This window comes from Apodemus sylvaticus, chromosome 22 (assembly GCF_947179515.1).
Source record: "Apodemus sylvaticus chromosome 22, mApoSyl1.1, whole genome shotgun sequence".
NCBI classification, from domain to species: Eukaryota; Metazoa; Chordata; class Mammalia; order Rodentia; family Muridae; genus Apodemus; species Apodemus sylvaticus.
In genome coordinates, this window is record NC_067493.1 from 13,449,133 (window position 1) to 13,471,958 (window position 22,826).

At 45.6% G+C, this 22,826-nt stretch overlaps 2 protein-coding genes and 1 non-coding gene across 3 annotated transcripts; all 3 read left to right on the forward strand.

The window, feature by feature from the left end:
* Nucleotides 1–6,313: 6,313 nt before the first annotated feature.
* On the forward strand, nt 6,314–8,715 carry LOC127673303 (ral guanine nucleotide dissociation stimulator-like). The gene is made up of 5 exons (XM_052168880.1): nt 6,314–6,445; nt 6,631–6,833; nt 7,354–7,401; nt 7,935–8,131; nt 8,378–8,715. The coding sequence occupies exons 1-5, from the start codon at nt 6,314–6,316 to the stop codon at nt 8,713–8,715; spliced, it is 918 nt and encodes a 305-aa protein (XP_052024840.1).
* Nucleotides 8,716–12,273: 3,558 nt separating this feature from the next.
* Nucleotides 12,274–12,405, forward strand: LOC127673465 (small nucleolar RNA SNORA17). Its single transcript, XR_007975194.1, has one exon. It is a non-coding gene; the product is annotated as a small nucleolar RNA SNORA17 (small nucleolar RNA).
* A 7,352-nt stretch (nt 12,406–19,757) lies between these two features.
* On the forward strand, nt 19,758–22,327 carry LOC127673348 (uncharacterized). The gene is made up of 6 exons (XM_052169043.1): nt 19,758–19,889; nt 20,076–20,278; nt 20,808–20,855; nt 21,385–21,581; nt 21,825–22,127; nt 22,245–22,327. The coding sequence occupies exons 1-6, from the start codon at nt 19,758–19,760 to the stop codon at nt 22,325–22,327; spliced, it is 966 nt and encodes a 321-aa protein (XP_052025003.1).
* Nucleotides 22,328–22,826: the final 499 nt, after the last annotated feature.

Consider the following 22,826-nt stretch of genomic DNA (forward strand, 5'->3'; position numbering starts at 1 on the left):
ATTGATGGAGAGGTACATGGGTGGATATGTGGATAGATGATAGACAGGTGGGCAAGTGGGGGGGGTCAATCCTAGGCCACCTGAGGAATGGCAGATTTCAAAATGGCAAATCCCAAAAATAGTACCTGAGAGATGACACCCGAAGCTGCCATCTGGCACACACATATATACACGTGCATGCACACACACACACACACACTCACACACACACACACACTCACACACACACACACACACACACACAGAGAACAAAAATAAATAAATCAGAAAAACCAATTAATTGCTTATATTTTTCACAGATTTTCCAAGGCCTTTGGCTATTTAGGAATTATCAAGGTTTGTTTAACTACCTGTTGGTGAGGTATTTGAAATGACTACCTTCTAAGGAACTGCTTTAATAACCTATGTCTCTGTGACTAGCAGTGGGTGCAGCTGTGTGTCTTAAATTTATATGTTTTGCACAATTTTATAGGGTTCTGTGTAAGTAATGCTAGAAACCAGTTTGTGCTATTTTATGAATATGTAAAAATCTTCATTTTACCTGGACTCCCAAGATACAAGATGGCCAGTGAAGTGTCAAGTGTAAATTTCAGGTTTCTTTGTAGACTCAGTTGTGTCATGTGATATTATTTTTTTGGACACTGTCATATGAGGGGATGTTTTTGCTGAGGCAGACATGGGAGGGAGGATGTTTGGCTGAGAACAGACCTGTGATGTTTTTCTGGAAGCCATCTGGACAAAGGACATGAGATGTTTTGTTGGAGTGGATGCTTGACAGAACATGTGATGTTTGGAAAGGGTATAACTATAACCCAACAGACAGTGGAAAATTCTGTGGCATTGGTTCACCTTGCCTTTTTCACTGATCACTTTCTGCCATGGCTTCAGAGAGAGAAACACACCAAAGAACTTCTTGTGATATTCCAGAGGCTTCTTGCTGCTTCCAAGGACTCAGGCTGATTGGCAGAGCCTCTGGATCAGTCCAGAAGAAACCATGAGGCATTAACATGAGCTACCTCGGTTGATTCCTGTGAACTCAACTGTTAATATCCTGACACTGAAGATTGGAATCACCCCAAAGAACTTTTTCTAAACAGGTCCACATTTCTCTTTGCCATATTAACTTTTAATTTCCACTATCTTTGGTGCATGATGACCTAGAAGGGAGGTTAAAGCATTTAAGAAGTCTTATTGAAGTAGGTTTGGAAACATCTAAGGCGACAGAAGTTTTCTGAACATTTCTGCTATTCTTCATCAATGCCATTCAGAGAGAAAGCTGCCATTCTGGTTGTCCTCTGTGTATCTATTCTCCTGGACAAGTAGTATTATGCTATTATGTATATGAGATGTAATATTTACATTAAAAAGTCTGCCTGTCAGCAGCAATAAATGTGTAAGGTGTCTCAAATGTACCGCGAATCTCTAAGCTGAGGTAACCTAGCATGCCCTAGCAGTGTGCACTCAAGCAGGGCCTATAAAAAATGGAAAGGTACTGGACACCTGAGGAGGGCACCTGCGGTTTTCTGTGTTTGCTCTTCAGGGCTGGAGAGATGGCTCAGGGGTTGGCTGCTCTTCCAAGGAACCAGATTCAGTTCCCAGAATCCACATGAAGGCTCACCACCTGGCATAGTTCAGTTTAGGGCTTTCCATTTCCTTTTCTGGCCTCTACAAGAAGTGCATTCACACTGGACATAGACACACAGGTGACAAAACACACAGGGTAATTAAAAGAAATGAAGTAATTGTGGCCGCTGTCATTTGTTCTCTTGTGAACTTTCTAACGGATGTCCATTTACATTATGAGGGAATGCATCATCTAGAGAAAGAGGCTGAGCAGCAATTGAGAAGCTAGGACATCACCCACAGGACAGACAGGATCGAATCCAGGAACAGAACCCAGGCAGGCCTGACCTAAGGTCTTTTCCTGCCAAAAACCTTGGCTGATTAAAAGAGTCTGGAGAGTTTTACTGGTGCTGGCTCCTTGACACCTGGCACTTTCTTCCCCAGTGTGGGATCACACCAGATGGAACAGATCTCTTCTCAGTGGTGACAGGCAAGATCAAACTAGATGATGAATCTGTGGTGTGTCCAGAGACTATTGCTCAAGGACAAGGGAATCTTTCTGGGCAGTGTAACCTTTGCCCTTTATCTTCCTTAGGTTTCTGTAATTGTGAAAAAACACTGACCAACAACAACTTGGGGAGGAAAGGGTTTATTTGACTTCCATTTCCCCATTACCGGACCATCACTGAGGGAAGCTGGTGTAGGAACTTAGTGCAGGAACCTGGAGGCAGGAGCTGAAGCAGAGGCCTTGGGGGAGAATTACTTTCTCCACTTGGCTTCCCAGCTTGATTTTTTATGCAACCCAAAGCATTGGCCTTGGGGGTGGGACCTCCTACTGTGAGCTGGGCCCTCCCTTGTCAATCACTAATCAAGGAAAGGCAGTGCAGACTTCCCTGAAAATCACCCCAAGGAAGATACTTCTTCAGCTGAGCTTCAAGCCTTTTCCCCATCACTATCAAGTCTAACTTCTCAGATACTGGATCAAGTTGGCAAGAAACTAACCAGCATAGCTGTGAATAGGTACTTAAGAAACTGTGGCAAAGGAGACTGAGGTTTTAACGCCAGCATGTGCTTTATGCCTCCATCTGTTTCCAAGCCAACAACAAAATGGAGACACAACTGCTAAAAAAAAAAAGTGTAAAGATCCTTGTGTATGGTTGCCTGGGCAGACTGTGAATGTGCTCTAATCTGTTCGCATATTGTCTTTTTGTACTCTGGGTAAAGTTTACCCTTGAATTATTTCAAATGCTGGTTTCTCTATCCAGCTATCTGGGTTCAATCCTGACATAGCTCTGTTATGTTTCTGTTCAGATGCTCCTGTCTCAAGTTTGTGTAAACATTGCTCCTCATGCATCCTCTGCATTGTCAATAAAAGCCAATGAGCCAATCCAGAGCTTTAGAGAGAAGGTGGGACTTCCTGTTCTAGGATGGGTGGGGATAGAGACAGGAAGTGAAAGAGGAGAGGTCCAGGAACATTGGGAAAAAAGAATTGGATCAAGAAATGATGAAAAATGCAAGTTATGTGGAGATATTGTCTCAAAGGAACCCTGACAAGCTTAGAGGTTTAGAATGGAGTGATATTTGTTCAATATTTGGCTCAAGGTTATTTCAATAAATCTTAGTTCTCTGTGTGGTTGTCGGGGACTACCGAAGGTAAAGAAATACAGCTTGCAGATTAATTTATTACTTAGATTTATATTCAAAACAATTGATTTAACACTAACCCTGGCTCCTGCTTCTATTCCGTTTATATTGTTAGTTTAGACACGGCCATTTTCACTCGTGTCTGACCTGTACAAAGGAAGACTGGAGAAATAAAACTGATCTGGAAAAAGTGAAGACACTCCAAAGACACACTGGGCTCCTCCCTTCGGATATTGGGAAACCAAAGCAGGCACACCAGAAACAATTAGGATCCCTTGGGGAATTTCCTGTAGGGAGAGGACGGAGACTGAAGGCAGATGCTGGCAGGAGGAGAAACTTGGCCCTCACCAAAAACCTGACATTATTCTGGTTACTCGTCAGATTGCCTCGAAGGAGACATTTGAGCAGAAGCCTTGATGGGTCAGTGAGGCTTGATCCTGCCTCACTGAGGACTGCTTAGTGTTGCACATTTCTTGCTTTCTGTTGCAAAGGAACTCTCATGTGAGAACCCTAAGTTGGGTGGGTTGATCATGGGGCCCAGTTTTGTTCCTCTTCCCAGTGTACTGACCTGAATATTTTGTCAGCTATTTTTTTGTTTGTTTTGTTTTGATCTTGAGAGAGTGCATTATGTAGTCTGACTCTCTTGGAATTCATTATGTAGAACTAACAGGCATCCACCTGCCTCTGTTCTCAAGCACTGGGGAAAAGGGGCTCATCTCCATACCCAGTCTTTTTCTGCTCCTCACTTTTGTCAAACAGGTCCATGGAAATGCGTGGCCACAGTCTAGGTTGGTAGAGCTGCCAGGGCCCAGTCTCTGACCTTAAAAAACCCTGGCCGCTTCCCTGCCTATATGCCCTCAAGTGGATGTCAGGGTGACAGGAGCAGACTTTGAGTAGCTGGGGTGTCAGGAGACAAGTAGATTTGGCTGGTGACATCCTGCATCAGAGAAGCCCCATCACTTTCCTTGGGATGCTCACCCATGTTCCTCTTGCTCACCTGGGAAAACAGGACGAGCCAGACAACATGGAGCTGGTGTCTCAGCTCCACCATGTGTAAGTGAACATGGTCAGGTCCTACTAGGATAACTAGAAGAGGCTGGACAAGAGTACTTCTAGAATTTTCTACTGCCTGTGACCCAGAGGACTCTGCTTCCCTCTTCCAAGGCAGTTTTGTTACTGCCCCACTGCATGACTGCCTTCTAAGGCCAGGCTCTGAGAGGCCTTCTGCTGGGTCTTCACCACCCTGCTGTGGGGAAGCCAGATTACAGCTGTTCCAGCTGGCAGACAGCATAGCATCCCTTGGCAGGCCTGAGTTAGGAAGACTTTGGACCCTTGAGACCTCATCTGGTGGGCAGCCCACCTGTACCCTGGGATACATTTCAACCAATCCCCAATGAGCCCTCCTGGAAATTGTACTGCTGTAGCCAGAATAGGTGTAGCCATCACTTTAGGTTGCTAATACTTGATGGGTTTGATATAAGAATTTAATTAAGGGGACAAAAAGTAATTACATTCACTACCAGGTTGTATCCAATAACCCAGCTGAAAACTTTCTACTGGGTAGTACTGGACACTATTGTGGTTTCTACAATGGGTTACTCTAACCAGCAAAAAACCAAAAGTGATCCCGAGAGATGACTCAGCTGTTAAGGGCAATAGCTGCTCTTGCAGAGGACCTGGGTTCAATTCCTTGCACCCACAAGGCAACTCACAACCATGCAGAACCTGGGTACATGGGAACCAATGCCCTCTTCCGGCTTCTGTGGGCACAGCATACATGCCATCATAGAAACACATGCACTCACACATATAAAATAATAAGAATTTTTCAAAGCACCAACACATTTTTAGCTATGCAAAAGTTCCTGAGGATGCCAATGTGAAACAGGAGGCTATTGTCTTATGAGTACATAACTGCACTGGGCAGGTCTCCTCCCATACATTCTTTTCCCATTAATCCCATTGATCCCATTACCTTCCTAGTGAGATTCCTGCTGTGTATACCAATATGATTTTTTGATATTTTTATAAAATCTAGTAACCATAACTCCAATCTTTTTCCTTCCTTCTTTGTATTTTCATGGAAGTTTACATTTCTCATTTTACCTTCAACAATCTGAAACTGACCTATGAATATGTTTTAAAGTTCTCATCAAAGAAACCCTTCCAAAGTCTTAATGTTAGGGTATAGTTTTTCCTCTGGATAGGGAATGTTGTTGTTAGCAGTGTGGGACATCCTGCAAACCAGAATCTGGTCAGCCATTGTCAGGGGAACACAGAAATGCACAGTATTGCCTGTGAATGCCCAAAGGGGGCAAACACTAGAACACATGGAAAAGGAGAGGAGCCCTGTCCACTCCCCTAAGAGAAAAGCACAATTAAAGATGAACACATGCACTTGGCTAAAGTTCGTTACCCCAACACTAATCTCCACCAAATACCTCTAATGCCCATCTAGGAGGGGCCATTCTACACTGACATGTTCATTGTAAATGAATGCTCTGTGTGCCCCTGGGCCTGGACCTGTGGGTATGGGTGTATGTGTGTTTGTGTGTGCATATGCTTTTGTGTGCACATGTGTGTGCATGGGCACAAGTGCCTATGTGTGCCTTCACCTCTGGTAACACTGTTAGGAGGTTTCCCAGGTGTAGGGCATCTGTGATCATATACACATGATGACATATTAGGAAACCCATGCTCAAATGATCTTCAGGGAGCAGGTCACAACAGTGAGAAGACCCAAAGAGGAAATTGCTTTTTCCTGGGATGCTTGTGGAACAGAGGGAATGGCTTCGAAACTTCTGCCTCCTACCTTTTCAAAACTCTGAGCGTCTCTGAAGCCAGGCTTCCCAGGACAGTGTAGAGGCATGAGCTTAGAGATGCCATTGTGTCTCATTGTACACATGAAAGAAAAATGGATAGCAAATGGCAGTACTGGTAACCTCTTGAAAAAGCCTATGATGAGGGGTTCACACTGGAAGACCTCAGGAAATGACCCTACTTGCTTTACGGTCCAGATGGAACTCAGAATGCTGGTTACCAGGTAACCAGAGGCCAACGGTAGCCTTAACTGACTTATTTGTCTGGAGGCACTTGAGAAAGAAGGATGTTCTCTTACTTCCAGTCTTCCTGTGGCTCAGGCCAGAAGGAAGCCAAGAGTGGTCGCCTTGGCCACTTTTGGAGACGTTGGATACACCCTCTTGCACACTTCTGGCGTGTTTCCCGCAGGGATCCTGAGGTAACAAGGAGAGCCTCTGGCAGGGAACTTTCTGGTTGGTCCCACTTATCCCCTGAGATCCCTGCCTGGGTGTGTCTTCCTGTGAGACACTAAGGAACATTCTTTTATGCTCACTCTTCAGGGTACATTAATGGATTGCTGATGTCTCTCAGAGTTTCTACATTTAAACACCTTTGCCTTCCTAGGTCTTTCCTCAGAATAAAAAGAAGACAGGCTCTCTGCCCAAGCCCCCCAGGTTCAACTACAGAACCACAGAATATATTGAACAAATGGTAGAGTATTTACCAACTGCAGTTCGGTACAATGACCACCTCTCGATCAGCATTTTTCTTACTGTTTACCACAAGTATGTTACCACCTGGGAGGTGCTGGACCTGATAATGACAATGTGAGTGGCTACAGGCAACATGGGTTTAGGATGGATGTGCTCTTCTTCAGGACTCTGTGCTCCCTCAGAACAAGGTTTATTGTACTCTGGCAGTGTTGGTCCTGGATCTGAGCCTGCAAAGTGACATGGCCACATGTGAGGTTGGGGTCCTCTGGTTTGTTGCTTTCACTGTCCCTGGGGAGTGTCAAACAATACCCTTACTTGTGCCTTGGGTAGAGCTGTTTTCCCATTGTATAAAAGGTTCTAGGCCCTATCAGACCTATATTGGATTAATGGAACCAGACAAGGGTCCCTGGGGGACCACCCAAGGAGCCTGGAACCTAGCAAGAGCCCTAGTAGGGAACTCCATCCTAGCAGGGTCCTCCATTGAGAACCTCAGCATGGAAGTCAGAGCAGGGCAGAGAGCACCCAGGATCCCCACTCCCTTTCTAGATTCTTCAGATTCAAGTAGCTCCCTGTAGATCTATTTGTAGTCGGGGAAACAAGGCCTTAAAGGTGACACCCTCATGGAATGCCACAGGTATGCATCCTTCCAGCCTGACTCAGTGGAGGACCAGCAAACAAAGAGGTGAGTGGGTTTCAGGTGAAATTGAGGTAAGAGACAATTTGTGCAGTGGGATGTGGTTGGGAGTGGGGGGGGGGGGGAGAAAAGGGAGGTAAGGGCCCATCTGTGGTGTGTGGGGAGGAGGGAGGTAAGGGCCTTTCTGTACCATGGGGTGGTTAGGGTTAGTGCTGAGGGCTAAAGTCTTGAAAGGTGCCCTGCTTTGTGGATCACCACTAGAGGGATGGTACTTGAGAGGTCACCTGTTGGTGGATAAAAATGGAGGTCTCCAATGGACTCCATGGTTCTGAGGAGCAGAGGCAAGGATGGAATCTGAAGGGCCCTGTTTGAATCCATCACCATTAAAGCCCAGCCCCATCTTTGATCCAAGAGACAGAATGTGTCTGGAGCCCTCCCCACATAATCTCATACTCCTGACCACTATGCCTAGGAGTAGGCAGGGTGGCAGCAATTGCTGTGTGTGATGGGGCCACGGCTCCACTGGTGAAGCAAGGCCAGGCTTCTGACTCCACTTCCCTCCATCCTCCTCCTTCACACAGTGCCATATTCAGTTTTCTATCCCGCTGGTTTGAGAAATTTCCTGATAGTTTTTGTGAGGCCCCAGACATGGCCGTCGTCAGGCGATTAATGACCTACGTGAAGCTCAATGTGCCTTCTGAAGAAGTACATGCCCGAGCCACTGAGCTACTCTCAGTTCTGGAGGAGGAGGAGGCCAAAAAGATAAAGCTTGAGAAAGGTGAGGAGGCCTGGGGTGGGGTGCCTGGCAAGGTAGGATGGAGTTTTTGTGATGGGTTACACCAGGGAATTCCCCAGAGCTTTGGCCTGAAGCCAGGGCTGCACAACAGTCAGGTAAGATGTCCCACTGTGAGTAGAGGACCGGGGATACTCTGGCATGAAAAGGTCTTGTATGACCATCAATGCCATCTTGAAAACTCACCCCATCCTAGGTCTCCACTGAAATCCCTTCTCCTTCTCCCCTTAGCTTGTGCAACAACACCAGCAGAGCCCCCAGTGCAGGATGCCTCAGTGATGCAAGAGAGTCTGGCTGTGAGGCCAGCTTCTGAGGCAGAGCCACAGGGAGACCTGCCACCCAAAGAGGACACTGCGCTCTTGGAAACAACACCTGTAGAACCATTTGAGCCAGAAGACAGTCTAGTGCAGCTTCCAACTTCAGATCCAGCTTTGCCCACATCAGCTGATACACAGCCACCTGTAGATATGGTTGCAGATGTTTCAGCTGCAAGGCATGTATTTCTACCTGCCGTTGTGCAATTAGGTGCACCAGAGTGTTTTTTCCCTCTGCCTGAGGTTGACATATAGCTAGGGGAATTATCTGCTGATTTATACCCAGCCGTGGTTCCTGCCTAAGCTTTTTTTCTGCAGAGATATTTTCTTTTATTTTGTTGGATTCTTTCTTTTATATTGTTGTTTTCACTGTTGTGCTTTTATTTATGTTTTGATAGTAATAAAAATTAAGTCTTTACTCATCTTAAATGATATAGTTCATTTCCTAAGTGATACAATCTACTCTTGTCTACCTGTGAACTGCATCTCTGAGTGAAACAGGTCAATCACAGGAATGGAACCCTCACAGGCCACCCTGGAATCAGGGAAATCAAGCCACTGATGTTGCAGAAAATAGTCAAATACCAAAAGCAGGGAACAATGTAAACTATGTGACTGTGACCTGGAGGTTCTGGGCTCAGCAGTGCCTCTAACAGGTGGATTCTAGATGAGTCATATCAGGGCTCATGGACAGAGGTCTCTACTTTCTGGGTTTCTCCTTGGTCACACTGGATATCAGAACCATAAAGAGGAGAAAGTCAGTTTAAATGTAAAGGCACTCGTTTTTGCCATTCCTGAGCCCAAAGCTGTGTGGACACACTGCACCATGTTTTAACAGATGGTTTTCATAAAGAATTGCCAGGCTTTTCCCCAATTCTAGGGGTGATCCACAAATGACCAGGCTGAGCCCACGGACATTTTACACATTTCGTCTGTGGGAATTGGGTTGCATGCTGTCTTACTGTTTACTAGGTATAGGGAACACTCCATGGGACAAATCCAGGAGTCACCAGCAAAAATGGCTGACTCAGTCCTCATCTTGAGCATGTGAGATGCCAGCAACTATTGAGCATTGTCCAGGCCCCTTCCAGGGTCTAGGGCCGTTCATGTGGGCTCTGATGATGCCCCCCATCACTGGCCACCTAGGCATTTGGCTTGGGGAAAGTTTCTATACAACAGGTTAGTCCTTGTCTCAAGAATTGAGCTGTATAGTTCTTGTCCCTGCACTGGGGTGTCCACTGGCTCTGAGGACTGGAGACCCAAGGTTCCAGTAGCCAGCTTGAAACCCCACACAGGCTGCAGGTTGGCTTCCTGGGTGAACAATGGAGGCCTGTTCAGCACAGAGAGCAGAGAAGGAGCAGTAGCTAGAAGTGATGGTGGCAGGCGGTCTAGCTGTCATCTGCGGGGTCATGGTTTAGAGGATGATACCATTTGAAACTGGCCGCTTAGGGATCAATCTGCACATTCCACCTGAACACTGCGGACAGCAGGGGAGTGGATAAATGAATGTCCCTATGCAGGTCTGAGGGACCCACCAAACAGTACATATCAGGGATTGGGGGTTGCTGTCAGTATGGCGCCTGCTGAGAAAGTGTAGGGATGAATGATGGTGTGTGGAATGACTTTAGAGTACATATTTGCCAAATCAGAACTTTTGCTTTTGTCTAGTTTTTTTTCTTTTCCTTAGAGTTTAGCTAAGATGTAAGAAGTTAGACTTTCCTGTAGAATTCAAGACTGCAGGACAACTAGTTGTAGATGACTCCCTCACACAATCCTCACTGCTTAAAATGTGAATTTCAAGGTCCTGTACATCCCACTGTAGTGGTTTGGGTTTGATCTTTTCAAATATGTATTATGGAATTGAAAGCTTTGGAAGTTACCTGCTTATGGGCCTTAGTGGAGAGATGATTAATATCTTGAATTTAAATGGAAATTAAATTGTTAAAATATTTTTAATGGCTAAGAAATTTTCTAAACTTTCTTTTGACCATTAAACTTAAACTATTAATCCAGAATTGCCCTGTCTGTAGATATTAGTTTTCCACGATTTCCAGGCTTTGGTTCATATGAACACATATATTTTGACCATTAAACTTAAACTATTAATCCAGAATTGCCCTGTCTGTAGATATTAGTTTTCCACGATTTCCAGGCTTTGGTTCATATGAACACATATATTTTGTCCATGCTGAAATGGATACATTTTCTGTGAGCATGATTGCTGGGGAAAATACATTTTGAAAGGGCTCTAGCTAGCCTGAGCATGTCAAATCTGGCTCTGGCCCGTCATGCGCTTCTCCCCCATCACCTATGCCTTGCTAAAAACCACTAGATTGCATTCCTAAAACTAGCCCCCAAGATCTGTTCCCTATTTGACCACTTCCCTCCTAAGATTGACTACTAGTATCAAGCTGTCAAAGTACTGAAGTCCAGGAATCAAAAGCTCCCTTTGGCTACCCTTATAAACATATCCAGTCAAAATTAAACACATATATCTAACCTGAGGTTTTAAATTTTACCTTTACAAACTCTCATTTTTCTATGGGCCAAGTCTTTGTCCTTTCTAAGCAGAGATGGTCCTTGTCCCTCTGGGAAAATATCCCTCCCTCCTCTGCCTTGTTCCCTTCCCTTTCTCCCTCCTCTTCAGGGAATGGAATCATGCTGGGAATGCTGTGGTCACTTGCTGATGTGACTGGTCTAGAGGCAGCAGCCCAGAGACTGCACCGGGGCAAAGAGTTGCCAGCAGTACCACAGGAAGACTGCTGGTGTTTTTTAATATTTCCTGAAACAATCATCCATCTCCTGTCTTTATTCCTTACCTCTGCCCAGTCCTTCTGTGGCAACTAAATCTCATTTGTGCTGAGAACTTGTTCTTGTGCTAATACCACTCTTTTAGCATTTTGTTGTAAATAATATGAGGCAGGATATCGAAGTGTATAATTTGATGTGTATTAACTACACTAAATATGAGTGACCATGGCCCAAGATTGGAGATGTAACTTTCTATAGCATCGCGTTTGGCTACCCCATTTTATGCTTCTCAAGGGTGGAGGGTCATACTCCTCCAGTCACCAGCCTAGCAGCAGAACTACACACACACACACACACACACACACACACGTGTGCACGCACACACACATTCACACATATTAGCTTATTTTTAGTATGCCATCTTGCTCAATAGTTGGGAAGTTTTAAGCCTTTGCCTGCTACCCCAGGCCCAACTGGGAGAGTAGCCAATAGCAACTTACTGGTTCTCTCTCCTGCACTACTAATCTATTGTCTCCTACAGCAGCATGGCAATTCTCTGATCCTCTCTCTTGTGTCCTAGTTAAGGGAACCTGTCTTTCTCTCACCATCCAGCCATTGGCTATTGGCCAATAATTGAAGTTCCTTAGTTGACTGGCCTTCTGAAGCATCAGAGGAAGGCATAGCCTTCCCTATGCATCTTTTACTGATGGTACAGAGGATGGAAAATGATCCAGGCTTCACAGTCTGGTCTGATAACTGGGTGCTAAAGAGATGGCTCAGTTGGTAAAGCACTTATCATGCAAACGTGAGGGCCTGAGTTTGATTCCCAGAAGCCATTTAAAAAAAACAGACAAAAGCTGGACTTGGTGTTAGATAGGAAACCAGGATGAGTGGATCCCTAGCTAGCAGATCAGCCTTAGGCAGTTTCAGGTCAGTGAAGGATCTTGGTCCCCCCAAATAGTCCCTGAGGAATGACACCCGAGTCAGCGCTATGGCCCACATATGCACACATGTGCACACACCCCCATACCCAGGATTGTGCCTGTGTGGCACATAAAACCTCCTGTCCCTAGAGACATTGCATGCATGGCTGCTGTGTCACATGTGCTTGAATATGTGGTAGAGAGGAGAGAGGCTATGTCTATCCTCAGTGTTCTGCCCTGTGACCTCCTGAATGATTAGTAGCCTAGCACTCCATGAAACAAACCTTGCCTGGAACTGCAGGTCTAGGGTGGGAGTGAGCCTGAGACATATGACCCCTGCCTGGGGCCACCTGAGCGGCCAAGCAAGAAGCAAGCCTTAGCCAACCAGCAGTCCAGCCCCAATGGGGCCCAAAAGAGGAACTAGCCTAAGATGATCACCACACGTGGGGTAGAAGGAGGCCCGATGACCCGTGTCCAGCGTCATAATGCATAAATGGGGCAGAACACTCCCAATACGACCCCAGACACTCAAGGACCCAATCCCCAATAAGCGTAGCAAGAAGAATGTGTACACAATGAAAAGAGGCAGAAGTGGAGACTTGAGTGTAGTGAGGAACAGCCTGATGTGGGTAGCCAATGATGCCACCTGGGTCCCTGGACTATACTGCCAGCAAGGGCCAAGGATTAACCCTGCAGTAGCAGGGTTGTGTTACCACCAAAGGTCCAGGCTGATATCCCTGGTCTGGGTTACCTCTCATGAATGTGTTAATGTCTGAGGTCTGTGCAGTATTGATCTCGCCCCTGACCTGAACATTGAGGGAGAGCTGGTCCTGGGAACAGGAGAGCAAGAGAGCTGACCCCGCACCTAGTCAGATGCAGTACTTGTGAGAGAATTTCAGAACGTACTTCAGGTAGCACAGTAGAGATGAGCCTGGTGGTGAAGATTGCAGATGAGCCAGCCACAGAAGCCATGAGAGCAGGAGAGCTGCTCTGCCCCTGGCCGGCTGCTGCACTGGATGGCCCAGCTGGGGCAGGGCAGGAGAGCTTCCCCTGGTGGTGTGTGTGTGTGTGTGTGTGTGAGGGAGTCAGGAACCCTTGCAAGCAAAGAATTGTGAACAAAAGAGTACATTGTGGGGCACACTGTGACACAATAAAACTTCCACAAAGATTTTCTTCTCTGTTGGGGGTGCAGTTTGCAAGGATGGAGGGCATGTATGAGGGGACAGGGAAATGAGTTGGATTGGGGTGCATGATGTGACATTCACAAAGAACCAGTAAAAAGGTTTGAAATAAAAAAAAAACAATCATTATGTTACAAAAATTATGTTTTTCACTGATTTTCCAATGCCTTTGGCTATTTAGGAATTATCTTACCAAGCTTTGTTTAACTATCTCTCGAGGTATTTGAAATGATCTATATAAGCAATTGCTTTAATACCCTGTTCCCCTGTGACTAGCAATGGATGAGGCTGTGTGTCTGAACTTTATATATCTTACACAAGTTTATATGGTTCTGTGTCAGCTTAATAGATGATAAAAAACAAGTGAGTGCCATTTTATGAGTGTATAAAAGTCTGCATTATACCTGGACTCCCAACATACGAAACGGCCAGTTACATTTTCTGGATTTCTGCTTTTCCTCATCAATACCATTCAGAGAGAAACTGTCATTGTGTTTGTCCTCTCTATATCTATTATCTTCAAGCAAACAGTATGCTATGATGTGTATGTGATATAATTTTGGCCCTAAAAAAGTTTTCCTGTCACCAGCGCTAAATGTGTAAGGTGTCTTAATTGTACCATAAATTGCTAAGACGAGGTAACCTATCCTGGCCTAGCAGTATGCACTCATGTAGGGCCTTTAAATAACTGAAAGGTACTGGACACCTAAGGAGGGCACCTGCAGTTTTCTCTAAGTGTTTGCACTTAAAGGATGGAGAGATGGCTCAAGGACGTAGAGCACTGGCTGCTCTTCCAAGGACCCAGGTTAAGTTCCCAGCACCCCCATGAAGGCTCACAACCTGATGTAATCTAGTTCAGGGTATCCCATGCCCTCTTCTGGCCTCAACAGGAACTGCATTCACATGGCACAAAGGCATGGGTAGCACAATGCCCACAGGAATTAAATGAAAGGAAATAAATGCTATGACTCTCATTTGTTTTCTTAGAAACTTTAAAATTATGTCCTTTAATATTATGAGGGAATGAATCATCTAGAGAAAGAGGTTGAGCAGCATTTGAGATGCTAGAGCATCAGCCACAAGACAGAATCTAATCCAGGAATGAACTCCAGATAGGCCTGACATAAGAACTATTCCTGCCATGACTCTTGGCTGCTTAAACTGGCTGGAGGGTTTTTATGGGCACTGGCTTCTTGACACATGGCATTTTCTTTCCCAGAGGGGCATCAGAACAGATGGAAGAGATCTCTTCTTAGTGGCGACAGACAGACAGGATCAAAAACGAAGATTAATCTGTGAAGTGTCCAGAGACTATTATTCAAGGAGGAGGGAAGACCAATCACGATGGATCTTGCTGGGCAAGGCAACCTTTACCTGCCACAATCCTTAGGTTTCTATAGCTGTGATAAAACACTGAACAACAACAGCTTAGGGAGGAAAATATTTATTTTACTTCTATTTCCCCATCACAGTCCATTCACAAAAAGAAGCCAGGGCAGGAGCTCAGGGTAGGAACCTGGAGGCAGGAGCTGAAGCAGAGGCCACAGGGAGCACTGCTTATTTGCTTGCTCCACTTGGCCTCTAAGCTTGATTTCTTTTGCAACCCAAAACCATGTGCCACGGAGTAGCACCTCCTACAGTGAGCTGAGCCCTCCCATGTCAATCATTAGTCAAGAAAAGGAAGCACACCCTTGCCTGAAAGCAAAAAAATGGAGATATTTCCTTGGCTGATCTTCAAGCCTCTTCCCCATGACTGTCAAATCTAACTTCCCAGATGCCATATCAAGTTGACAACTAACCAGCACAGCTGTGACTCGAACTCGAGATGCCAGGGCAGAGGAGACTAAGATTTTGAAGCCTGCATGTGCTTCAGGGCTCCATCTGTCCCCAAGCCAAAAACAAAATGGAGTCAATAGTACTAGTTGTATCAACAGCAGCTAAAAACAAAAGAGTATAGAGCAAAGATTCTGGTGTATGGTTGGCTGGGAACACCGTGAATGTGCTCTGATCTGTAGGCATATTGTTTTTGTACCCTGTGTAAGGTTTACTCTTGTGTTATTTCTAATGCTGGTTTTTCTATCCCACTATCTGGGTTCCATCCTGACATAGATCTGTTGTTTATTCTTAGATGCTCATTGCTCCTCATTCATTCTCGGCCTCGTCAATAAAGGCCAATGAGCCAATCCAGAGCTTTAGAAGAGAGATGGTGGGATTTCCTATTCTAGGACAGGTAGCTATAGAGACAGAAAGTGAAAGAGTGGAACCATGAGGAGAGGTACAAAAAGCATCGGGAGAGAAGACTTGGATCAAGAGAGGATAAAAAATGCAAGTAATGTGGAGATGGTGTCTGTGAGGAGCCCTGAGGAGCTTGAAGGGTTAGAATGAAGTGATATTTGCTCAATATTTGACTCAAGTCTATTTTAATAAACCTTACTTTTCTGTGTGGTGGTTGGGGACAACCAAATAAAAGAAATACTGCTGACAGATTAATTTATTACTTAGATTTAATTGAAAAATAATTAATTTTACACTAATCCAGGTTCCCACTTCTATTACATTTATGTTGTTAGTTTTGGATATGGGCATCATCACTCAAGTCTGACCTGTACAAAGGAAGACTGGGGAAACATAACTGACTTGGAAAAGTGAAGACACTCCAAAGAGACACTGCGCCCCTCCCTTGAGATACTGGAACACCAAAGCAGGCACACCAGAAACATTTGGAATCCCTTGGGGAGTTTGCTGCAGACATGGGGCCTGGTACTGGCAGGAGGAGAAACTTGACTCCCACAAAAGCCTCCCAGAGTTCTGGTCACTTGTCCCTAGTGTTGTAGACTTCTTGCTCTGTATTACAAAGGAACCCTCATGTGAGGACCCTAAGTTGGGGTGTGGTGACCTTGGAGCACATTATTTGTTCCTCTTTCCAGTGTGCTGACTAGAATCACATCTCCTTTCCTTGCTACTTTTTGTTTTTTCTTTGTTTTTTGATCTTGAGAGAGTCCATTATACACCTTGACTCTGCTGGAACTCATTATGTAGAATTCACAGGCATCCACCTGCCTCTGCCTCCTGAGCACTGGGGAAAAGTCGCTCAATATCATAACCAGGCTCTTTCTGTTCCTCACTTTTGTCAAACCATGGAAAATGGTTTGCCACACTCTAGTTTCATAGGGCTGTCAGGGCACAGACTCTGACCCTAAAAACCCTGCAGGCTTCCCTGTCTATATGCCCTCTGGTAGATGTCAGGGGGACAGGAGGAGATATTTGAGGAGCTGGGGTGTCAGGAAACAAGCATTTCTGGCTGGTGGCTGGTGGCATCCTGGATCAGAGAAGCCACAACAGTTTCCCTGGGATGCTCAGCCATTCTCCTGTGGCTCCCCTGGGAAAACAGAAGGAGCCAGACAAGATGGAGCTGGTGTCTCAGCCCCACCCTGTGTAAGTGAACATGGACTTTATATGAACACAGGTTGGAAAGGAGCTGTCAACCAGACCCACCCAGAATATATAAGGGGCTTCCATGGCCTTGAACACGGGACATGCCCCAGCATTCTTAGGTAAAGCTGAATCTGTCTGGAAATATGCCTCTGGAGAACTTCCATTAATTATCCTCTTCACCCTCTGCAGCAGAAAAGGAACTGTCAGTCCTGCTTAGGCTCATGCTTCTGCAGGAGATGGGATTGGCAACTTTCACAGCAGCAGGGTCCCCTTGCTCTGCAGAGAATAAGATAACCTGAAAGGTACATTATCTGATTTCATCTTCACTGCCTATCAAGGCCATCCAAGACAGGAATGAAGCCGCTGCCCCAATCCTGTTCTGTTGAGCTCACTGCAGTGGCCACCCCAAGCCCCATCCCTATCTGAAATGTCACTAAGTTGCTAGCACACAAGTCAGGGAGGTCCTCCTTGTGCTTTCATGGAGAACCACCGCCCTCTAGTGGCCACAGATGCAGCATTCTATTCTTGGGAAGAGACTCACAGGCACTCAGTCCATTTTTTGTCAATTAACCTGTTGTTAAAGATATTGCCAGACGCTGGAAAGAACCCAGGTATCCCTCAACAGAAGAGTGCATGCAAAAAATGTGGTATATCTACACAATGGAGTACTATTCAGCCACTAGAAACAATGAATTCATGAAATTCTTAGGCAAATGGATGGAGCTAGAGAACATTATACTAAGTGAGTTAACCCAGACTCAAAAGGTGAATCATGGTATGTACTCACTAATAAGTGGATATTAACCTAGAAAACTGGAATACCCAAAACATAATGCATAAATCAAATGAGGTACAAGAAGAAAGGAGGAATGGCCCCTTGTTCTGGAAAGACTCAGTGAAGCAGTATTCGGCAAAACCAGAACGGGGAAGTGGGAAAGGGTGGGTGGGAGGACAGGGGGAGAGAAGGGGGCTTATGGGACTTTCGGGGAGTGGGGGGCTAGAAAAGGGGAAATCATTTGAAATGTAATTAAAAATATATATAATAAAAAAATTAATGAACCAAAAAAGAAAAAAGATATTTATCCCTCCTCACATTGCTACTGGGAGAGAATTTGTACAATTTCCTGTGTGCACAAATTATCAAACCTTAGTTAAGCATAAAAAAACATATGTTCTCCAAAGTAAGTCAGGCTCTATTAGTATAACCAGAGTAGGCTGTACAAATCATTTGTTCTAGAACATTCTATTGCCTATGATCAGGAGTACTGTGCTTCCCTCCCTTGAAGCTGTTGGGTTTTTTTTACTGCCCCACAGCATGACTGGCTTCTAAGGCCAGGCTCAGAGAGGCCTTCTAGTGGGTCTCCACCTCCATGCTGTGGGGAAGCCTGACCACTGCTCTCCCAGCTGGCAGACAATATAGAACCCCTTGGCAGACCAAAGTCATGTAGACTTTGGACCCTTGAGACCTAATCTGGTGGGAAGCCCACCTGTATCCTGGGGTCAATTCTATCAATCTGCAATGAGCTCTCAAGATTAGGGATGGTCATCGCCTCACATTGGTAATGTATGATGGTTTTGATATAATAATTTAATTAAGGAGACCAAAATTAATGACACTCACTACCATGTTATATCCAATAACCCAGCTGGAAACTTTCTGCTGGGTGGCACTGGACACTATTGTGATTTGTACCATGGAGTACTCTGACTAGTAAATCACTAAAAATGATCCTGAGAGATGGCTCAACTGTTAAGGGCACTGGCTGCTAGGGCAGACGACCTGGGTTCAATTCCTTGCACCCACTAGGCAGCTCAGAACCATACATCCTTCTATCCCCATTGGACTCCATTGACCCCATTTACCTCCAAAGAGAGTTTCATGCTGTGTATACCAATAAGAATTTTTGATATTTCTATAAAATCTAGGAACCACAAACTCCTCTCTTTTTCCTTCCTTCATTGTCTGTTTTTGCACAGAAGGATTACTTTTTTCATTTCTCTTCAACCATCTGAGACTGACCTATGAATATATTTTAAAGTACTCATCAAAGATTTAGGATATGGAAGGTCTTCCAAAGTCTTCGTGTTAGTGCATTGTTTTTCCTCAGGGTAGGGAATGTTGTTTTGTGCAGTGCATGTGGGACACCCTGTAAACCAGAACCTAGTCAGTTATTGTCTGGGAACAAAGAAGAAGCACTCTGTTGCCTGTGGAAGCCCAAGGGAAAAAAACTCTAGGACACATAGAAAAAGATAGGAGCCCTGGCCACTCCCTTAAGACAAAGCCACATTAAAAAAATGAAAACATACACTTTGTTAAAGTTTGTTACCCCATCACTAACCTCTACCAAATGATTATTATGCCCACCTAGGATGGCGTGTTCTACACTGACATGTTCCTGGGCATAGGTAAACGGAAGATCGGTGTGTCCCTGGGCTTGTGCATGAGTGTGTGTGTGTGTGTGTGTGTGTGTGCATATCCTTTTGTGTGCACATTTGTATGTGAATGGGTACAAGTGCTCATGTGTGCCTTTACCTCTTGTAACACTATTAGGATGTTTCCAAGTTATAGGGCATTGGTGGTTATATACACATGATGACATACTAGGAAGCCCATTTTCAGGGAACATGTCAGGATGGTGAGAAGACCCTAGGAACAAAATGCTTTTTTGGGGATGCTTGTGGTACAGAGGGGATGGTTTGGCAACTTCTGCCTGCCTTCTCAAAACTGAGGGTCACCCTGATGCCAGGCTTCCCAGGACAGTGTAGCGACATGAGCTTATGGACACCACTGTGTCAAATTGTACACATAGAAAAAAAGGACAGCAGTTTGCAGTATTGGTAACCACTAGAGAAAGCCTATGATGAGGGGTTCACACTGGAGGACCTCAGGAAGTGACCTCACTTACTTAACGGTCCAGATGGAACTCAGAATGCAGGTTACCAGGTAACCAGAGGCCAACAGTAGCCTTACCTGACTTATTTGTCTGGAGGTGCTTGAGACAGAAGGATGTTCTCTTGTTTCTGGCGTTCAAGTGGCGCTGACCACAAAAAAGCCAAGAGTGGTCGCCTTGGCCACATTTGGAGACGTTGGATACACCCGCTGACACACTGCTGGCGCGTATCCCACAGGGATCCCGAGGTAACAGGAAAAAGCCTTTGGCAGGGAACTTTCTGGTTGGTCCCCCTGATTCTCTGAGGTCCCTGCCTGGGTGTGTGTTCCTGTGAGACACTAAGGAACATTCTTTTATGCTCACTCTTCAGGGTACAGTAATGGATTGCTGATGTCTCTCAGAATTTCTACATTTAAACACCTTTGCCTTCCTAGGTCTGTCCTCAGAATGAAAAGAAGACAGGCTCTCTGCCCAAGCCCCCCAGGTTCAACTACAGAACCACAGAATATATTGAACAAATGGTAGAGTATTTACCAACTGCAGTTCGGTACAACGACCACCTCTCGATCAGCATTTTTCTTACTGTTTACCACAAGTATGTTACCACCTGGGAGGTGCTGGACCTGATAATGACAATGTGAGTGGCTACAGGCAACATGGGTTTAGGATGGATGTGCTCTTCTTCAGGCCTCTGTGCTCCCTCAGAACAAGGTTTATTGTACCCTGGCAGTGTTGGTCCTGAATCTGTGCCTGCAAAGTGACATGGCCACATGTGGGGTTGGGGTCCTCTGGTTTGTGTCTTTCACTGTCCCCAGGGAGTGTCAAACATTTCCCTTACTTGTACCTTGGGTAGAACTGTTTTCCCATTTGTATAAAAGGTTCTAGGCCCTATCAGACCTATATGGGATTAATGGAACCAGAGAGATAAAGGACCACCCAAGAAGCCTGGAACAGAGCAAGAGCCCTAGTAGGGAGCAGTGAGGCTTCCACACCTTGACCGAACATCTCATGACACAGGACCTCAGCATGGAAGTCAGAGCAGGGCAGAGAGCACCCAGGATCCCCACTCCCTTTCTAGATTCTTCAGATTCAAGTAGCTCCCTGTAGATCTATTAGTAGTCGGGGAAACAAGGCCTTAAGTGTGACACCCTGATATAATGCCACAGGTATGCATCCTTCCAGCCTGACTCAGTGGAGGACCAGCAAACAAAAAGGTGAGTGGGTTTCAGGTGAAATTGAGGTAAGAGACAATCTGTGCAGTGGGATGTGGTCGATGATGGGGAGAGAAAAGGGAGGTAAGGGCCCATCTGTGGTGTGTGTGCGGAGGAGGGTGGTAAGGGCCTTTGTGTACCATGGGGTGGTTGGGGTTAGTGCTGAGGGCTAAAGGGTTGAAAGGTGCCCTGCTTTGGGGATCACCACTAGAGGGATGGTACTTGAGAGGTCACCTGTTGGTGGATAAAAATGGAGGTCTCCAATGGACTCCATGGTTCTGAGGAGCAGAGGCAAGGATGGAATCTGAAGGGCCCTGTTTGAATCCATCACCATTAAAGCCCTGCCCCATCTTTCATCCAAGAGACACAATGTGTCTGGAGCCCTCTCCACATAACCTCACACTCCTGACCACTATGCCTATGAGTAGGCAGGGTGGCAGTTACTGCCTCATCTGTTGGGGACAAGGGCTCCACTGGTGAAGCAAGGCCAGGCTTCTGACTCCACTTCCCTCCATCCTCCTCTTCTCCACAGCGACATATTCAGTTTTCTATCCCGCTGGTTTGAGAAATTTCCTGATAGTTTTAGTAAGGACCCAGACATGGCCGTCGTCAGGCGATTAATGACCTACGTGAAGCTCAATGTGCCTTCTGAAGAAGTACATGCCCGAGCCACGGAGCTGCTCTCAGTTCTGGAGGAGGAGGAGGCCAAAAAGCTAAAGCTTGAGAAAGGTGAGGAGGCCTGGGGTGGGTTGCCTGGCAAGGTAGGATGGAGTTTTTGTGATGGGTTCCACCAGGGAATTCTCCAGAGCTTTGGCCTGAAGCCAGGGCTGCACAACAGTCAGGTAAGATGTCCCACTGTGAGTAGAGGATAGGGGATACTCTGGCATGAAAAGGTCTTGAATGACCATCAATGCCATCTTGGAAACTCACACCATCCTAGGTCTTCACTGAAATCCCTTCTTCTGCCTTTAGCTTGTGCAACACCAGCAGAGCCCCCAGTGCAGGATGCCTCAGTGATGCAAGAGAGTCTGGCTGTGAGGCCAGCTTCTGAGGCAGAGCCACAGGGAGACCTGCCACCCCGAGAGGACACTGCGCTCTTGGAAACAACACCTGTAGAACCATTTGAGCCAGAAGCTGGTCCAGTGCAGCTTCCAAGTTCAGATCCAGCTCTGCCCACATCACCTGATACACAGTCACCTATAGATGTATCTGCAGATGGGTCTGCAGATATGGCCTCAGATATGGCCGCAGATGTGTCTGCAGATGTGTCCGCAGGTGTGTCTGCAGATATGGCCGCAGATGTGTCTGCAGTTGTGTCTGTAGATGTGTCTGCAGTTGTGTCTGCAGATATGGCTGCAGATGTGTCTGCAGACGTGGGTGCCAATGTTTCAGCTTCTGGGCACCTATTTCTACATTCTGTTGTGCAATTAGGTGAACCAGAATGTTTTTTCCCACTGCCTGAGGTGGATATATAGCTAGGACAATTATCTTCTGATTTGTAATCAGCAGTGGTTCCCACCTAACCTGTTTTTATTTCTTTAAAGTATCTCCTTTTATTTGTTTATTTTCTTTCATATTGTTGCTTTGATTGTTGATTTTTCTTTATATTGGATTTTAATAAAAATAATCTCTTTATTCATCTTAAATGATATAGTTCATTTCCTAAGTGGTACAATCTACTCTTGTCTACCTGTAGACTGCATCTCTGAGACAAACAGGTCAATCACAGGAAAGGAGCCCTGGCAGGCCACCTGGATATAGGTAAAGCAAGCCACTGATATTGCAGTAATTGGGCAGATACCAACAGTGGTGAACAGTATAAACTATGTGACTGTGACCTGAAGATCTTGGTCTCAGCAGTGCCCCTAACAGTTAGGGAAACAGATTCTAGAGCCCCATATCACAGCTCATGGACAGAGGTCTCTACTTTCTGGGTTTTTTGAAATTAGCAGCATAGGAATCATAAGCACATTC

Excerpts from the sequence above, each read along its gene's own strand:
- LOC127673303 (XM_052168880.1), top strand. The coding sequence starts at position 6,314 with ATGTTCTCTTACTTCCAGTCTTCCTGTGGCTCAGGCCAGAAGGAAGCC. Across the intron at positions 7,402-7,934 it reads GAGGACCAGCAAACAAAGAG|TGCCATATTCAGTTTTCTAT; the intron begins GTGAGTGGGTTT and ends TCCTTCACACAG. Across the intron at positions 8,132-8,377 it reads AAAGATAAAGCTTGAGAAAG|CTTGTGCAACAACACCAGCA; the intron begins GTGAGGAGGCCT and ends TTCTCCCCTTAG.
- LOC127673348 (XM_052169043.1), top strand. The coding sequence starts at position 19,758 with ATGTTCTCTTGTTTCTGGCGTTCAAGTGGCGCTGACCACAAAAAAGCC. Across the intron at positions 19,890-20,075 it reads TATCCCACAGGGATCCCGAG|GTCTGTCCTCAGAATGAAAA; the intron begins GTAACAGGAAAA and ends TTGCCTTCCTAG. Across the intron at positions 22,128-22,244 it reads GTCTGCAGATGTGTCCGCAG|CTTCTGGGCACCTATTTCTA; the intron begins GTGTGTCTGCAG and ends CCAATGTTTCAG.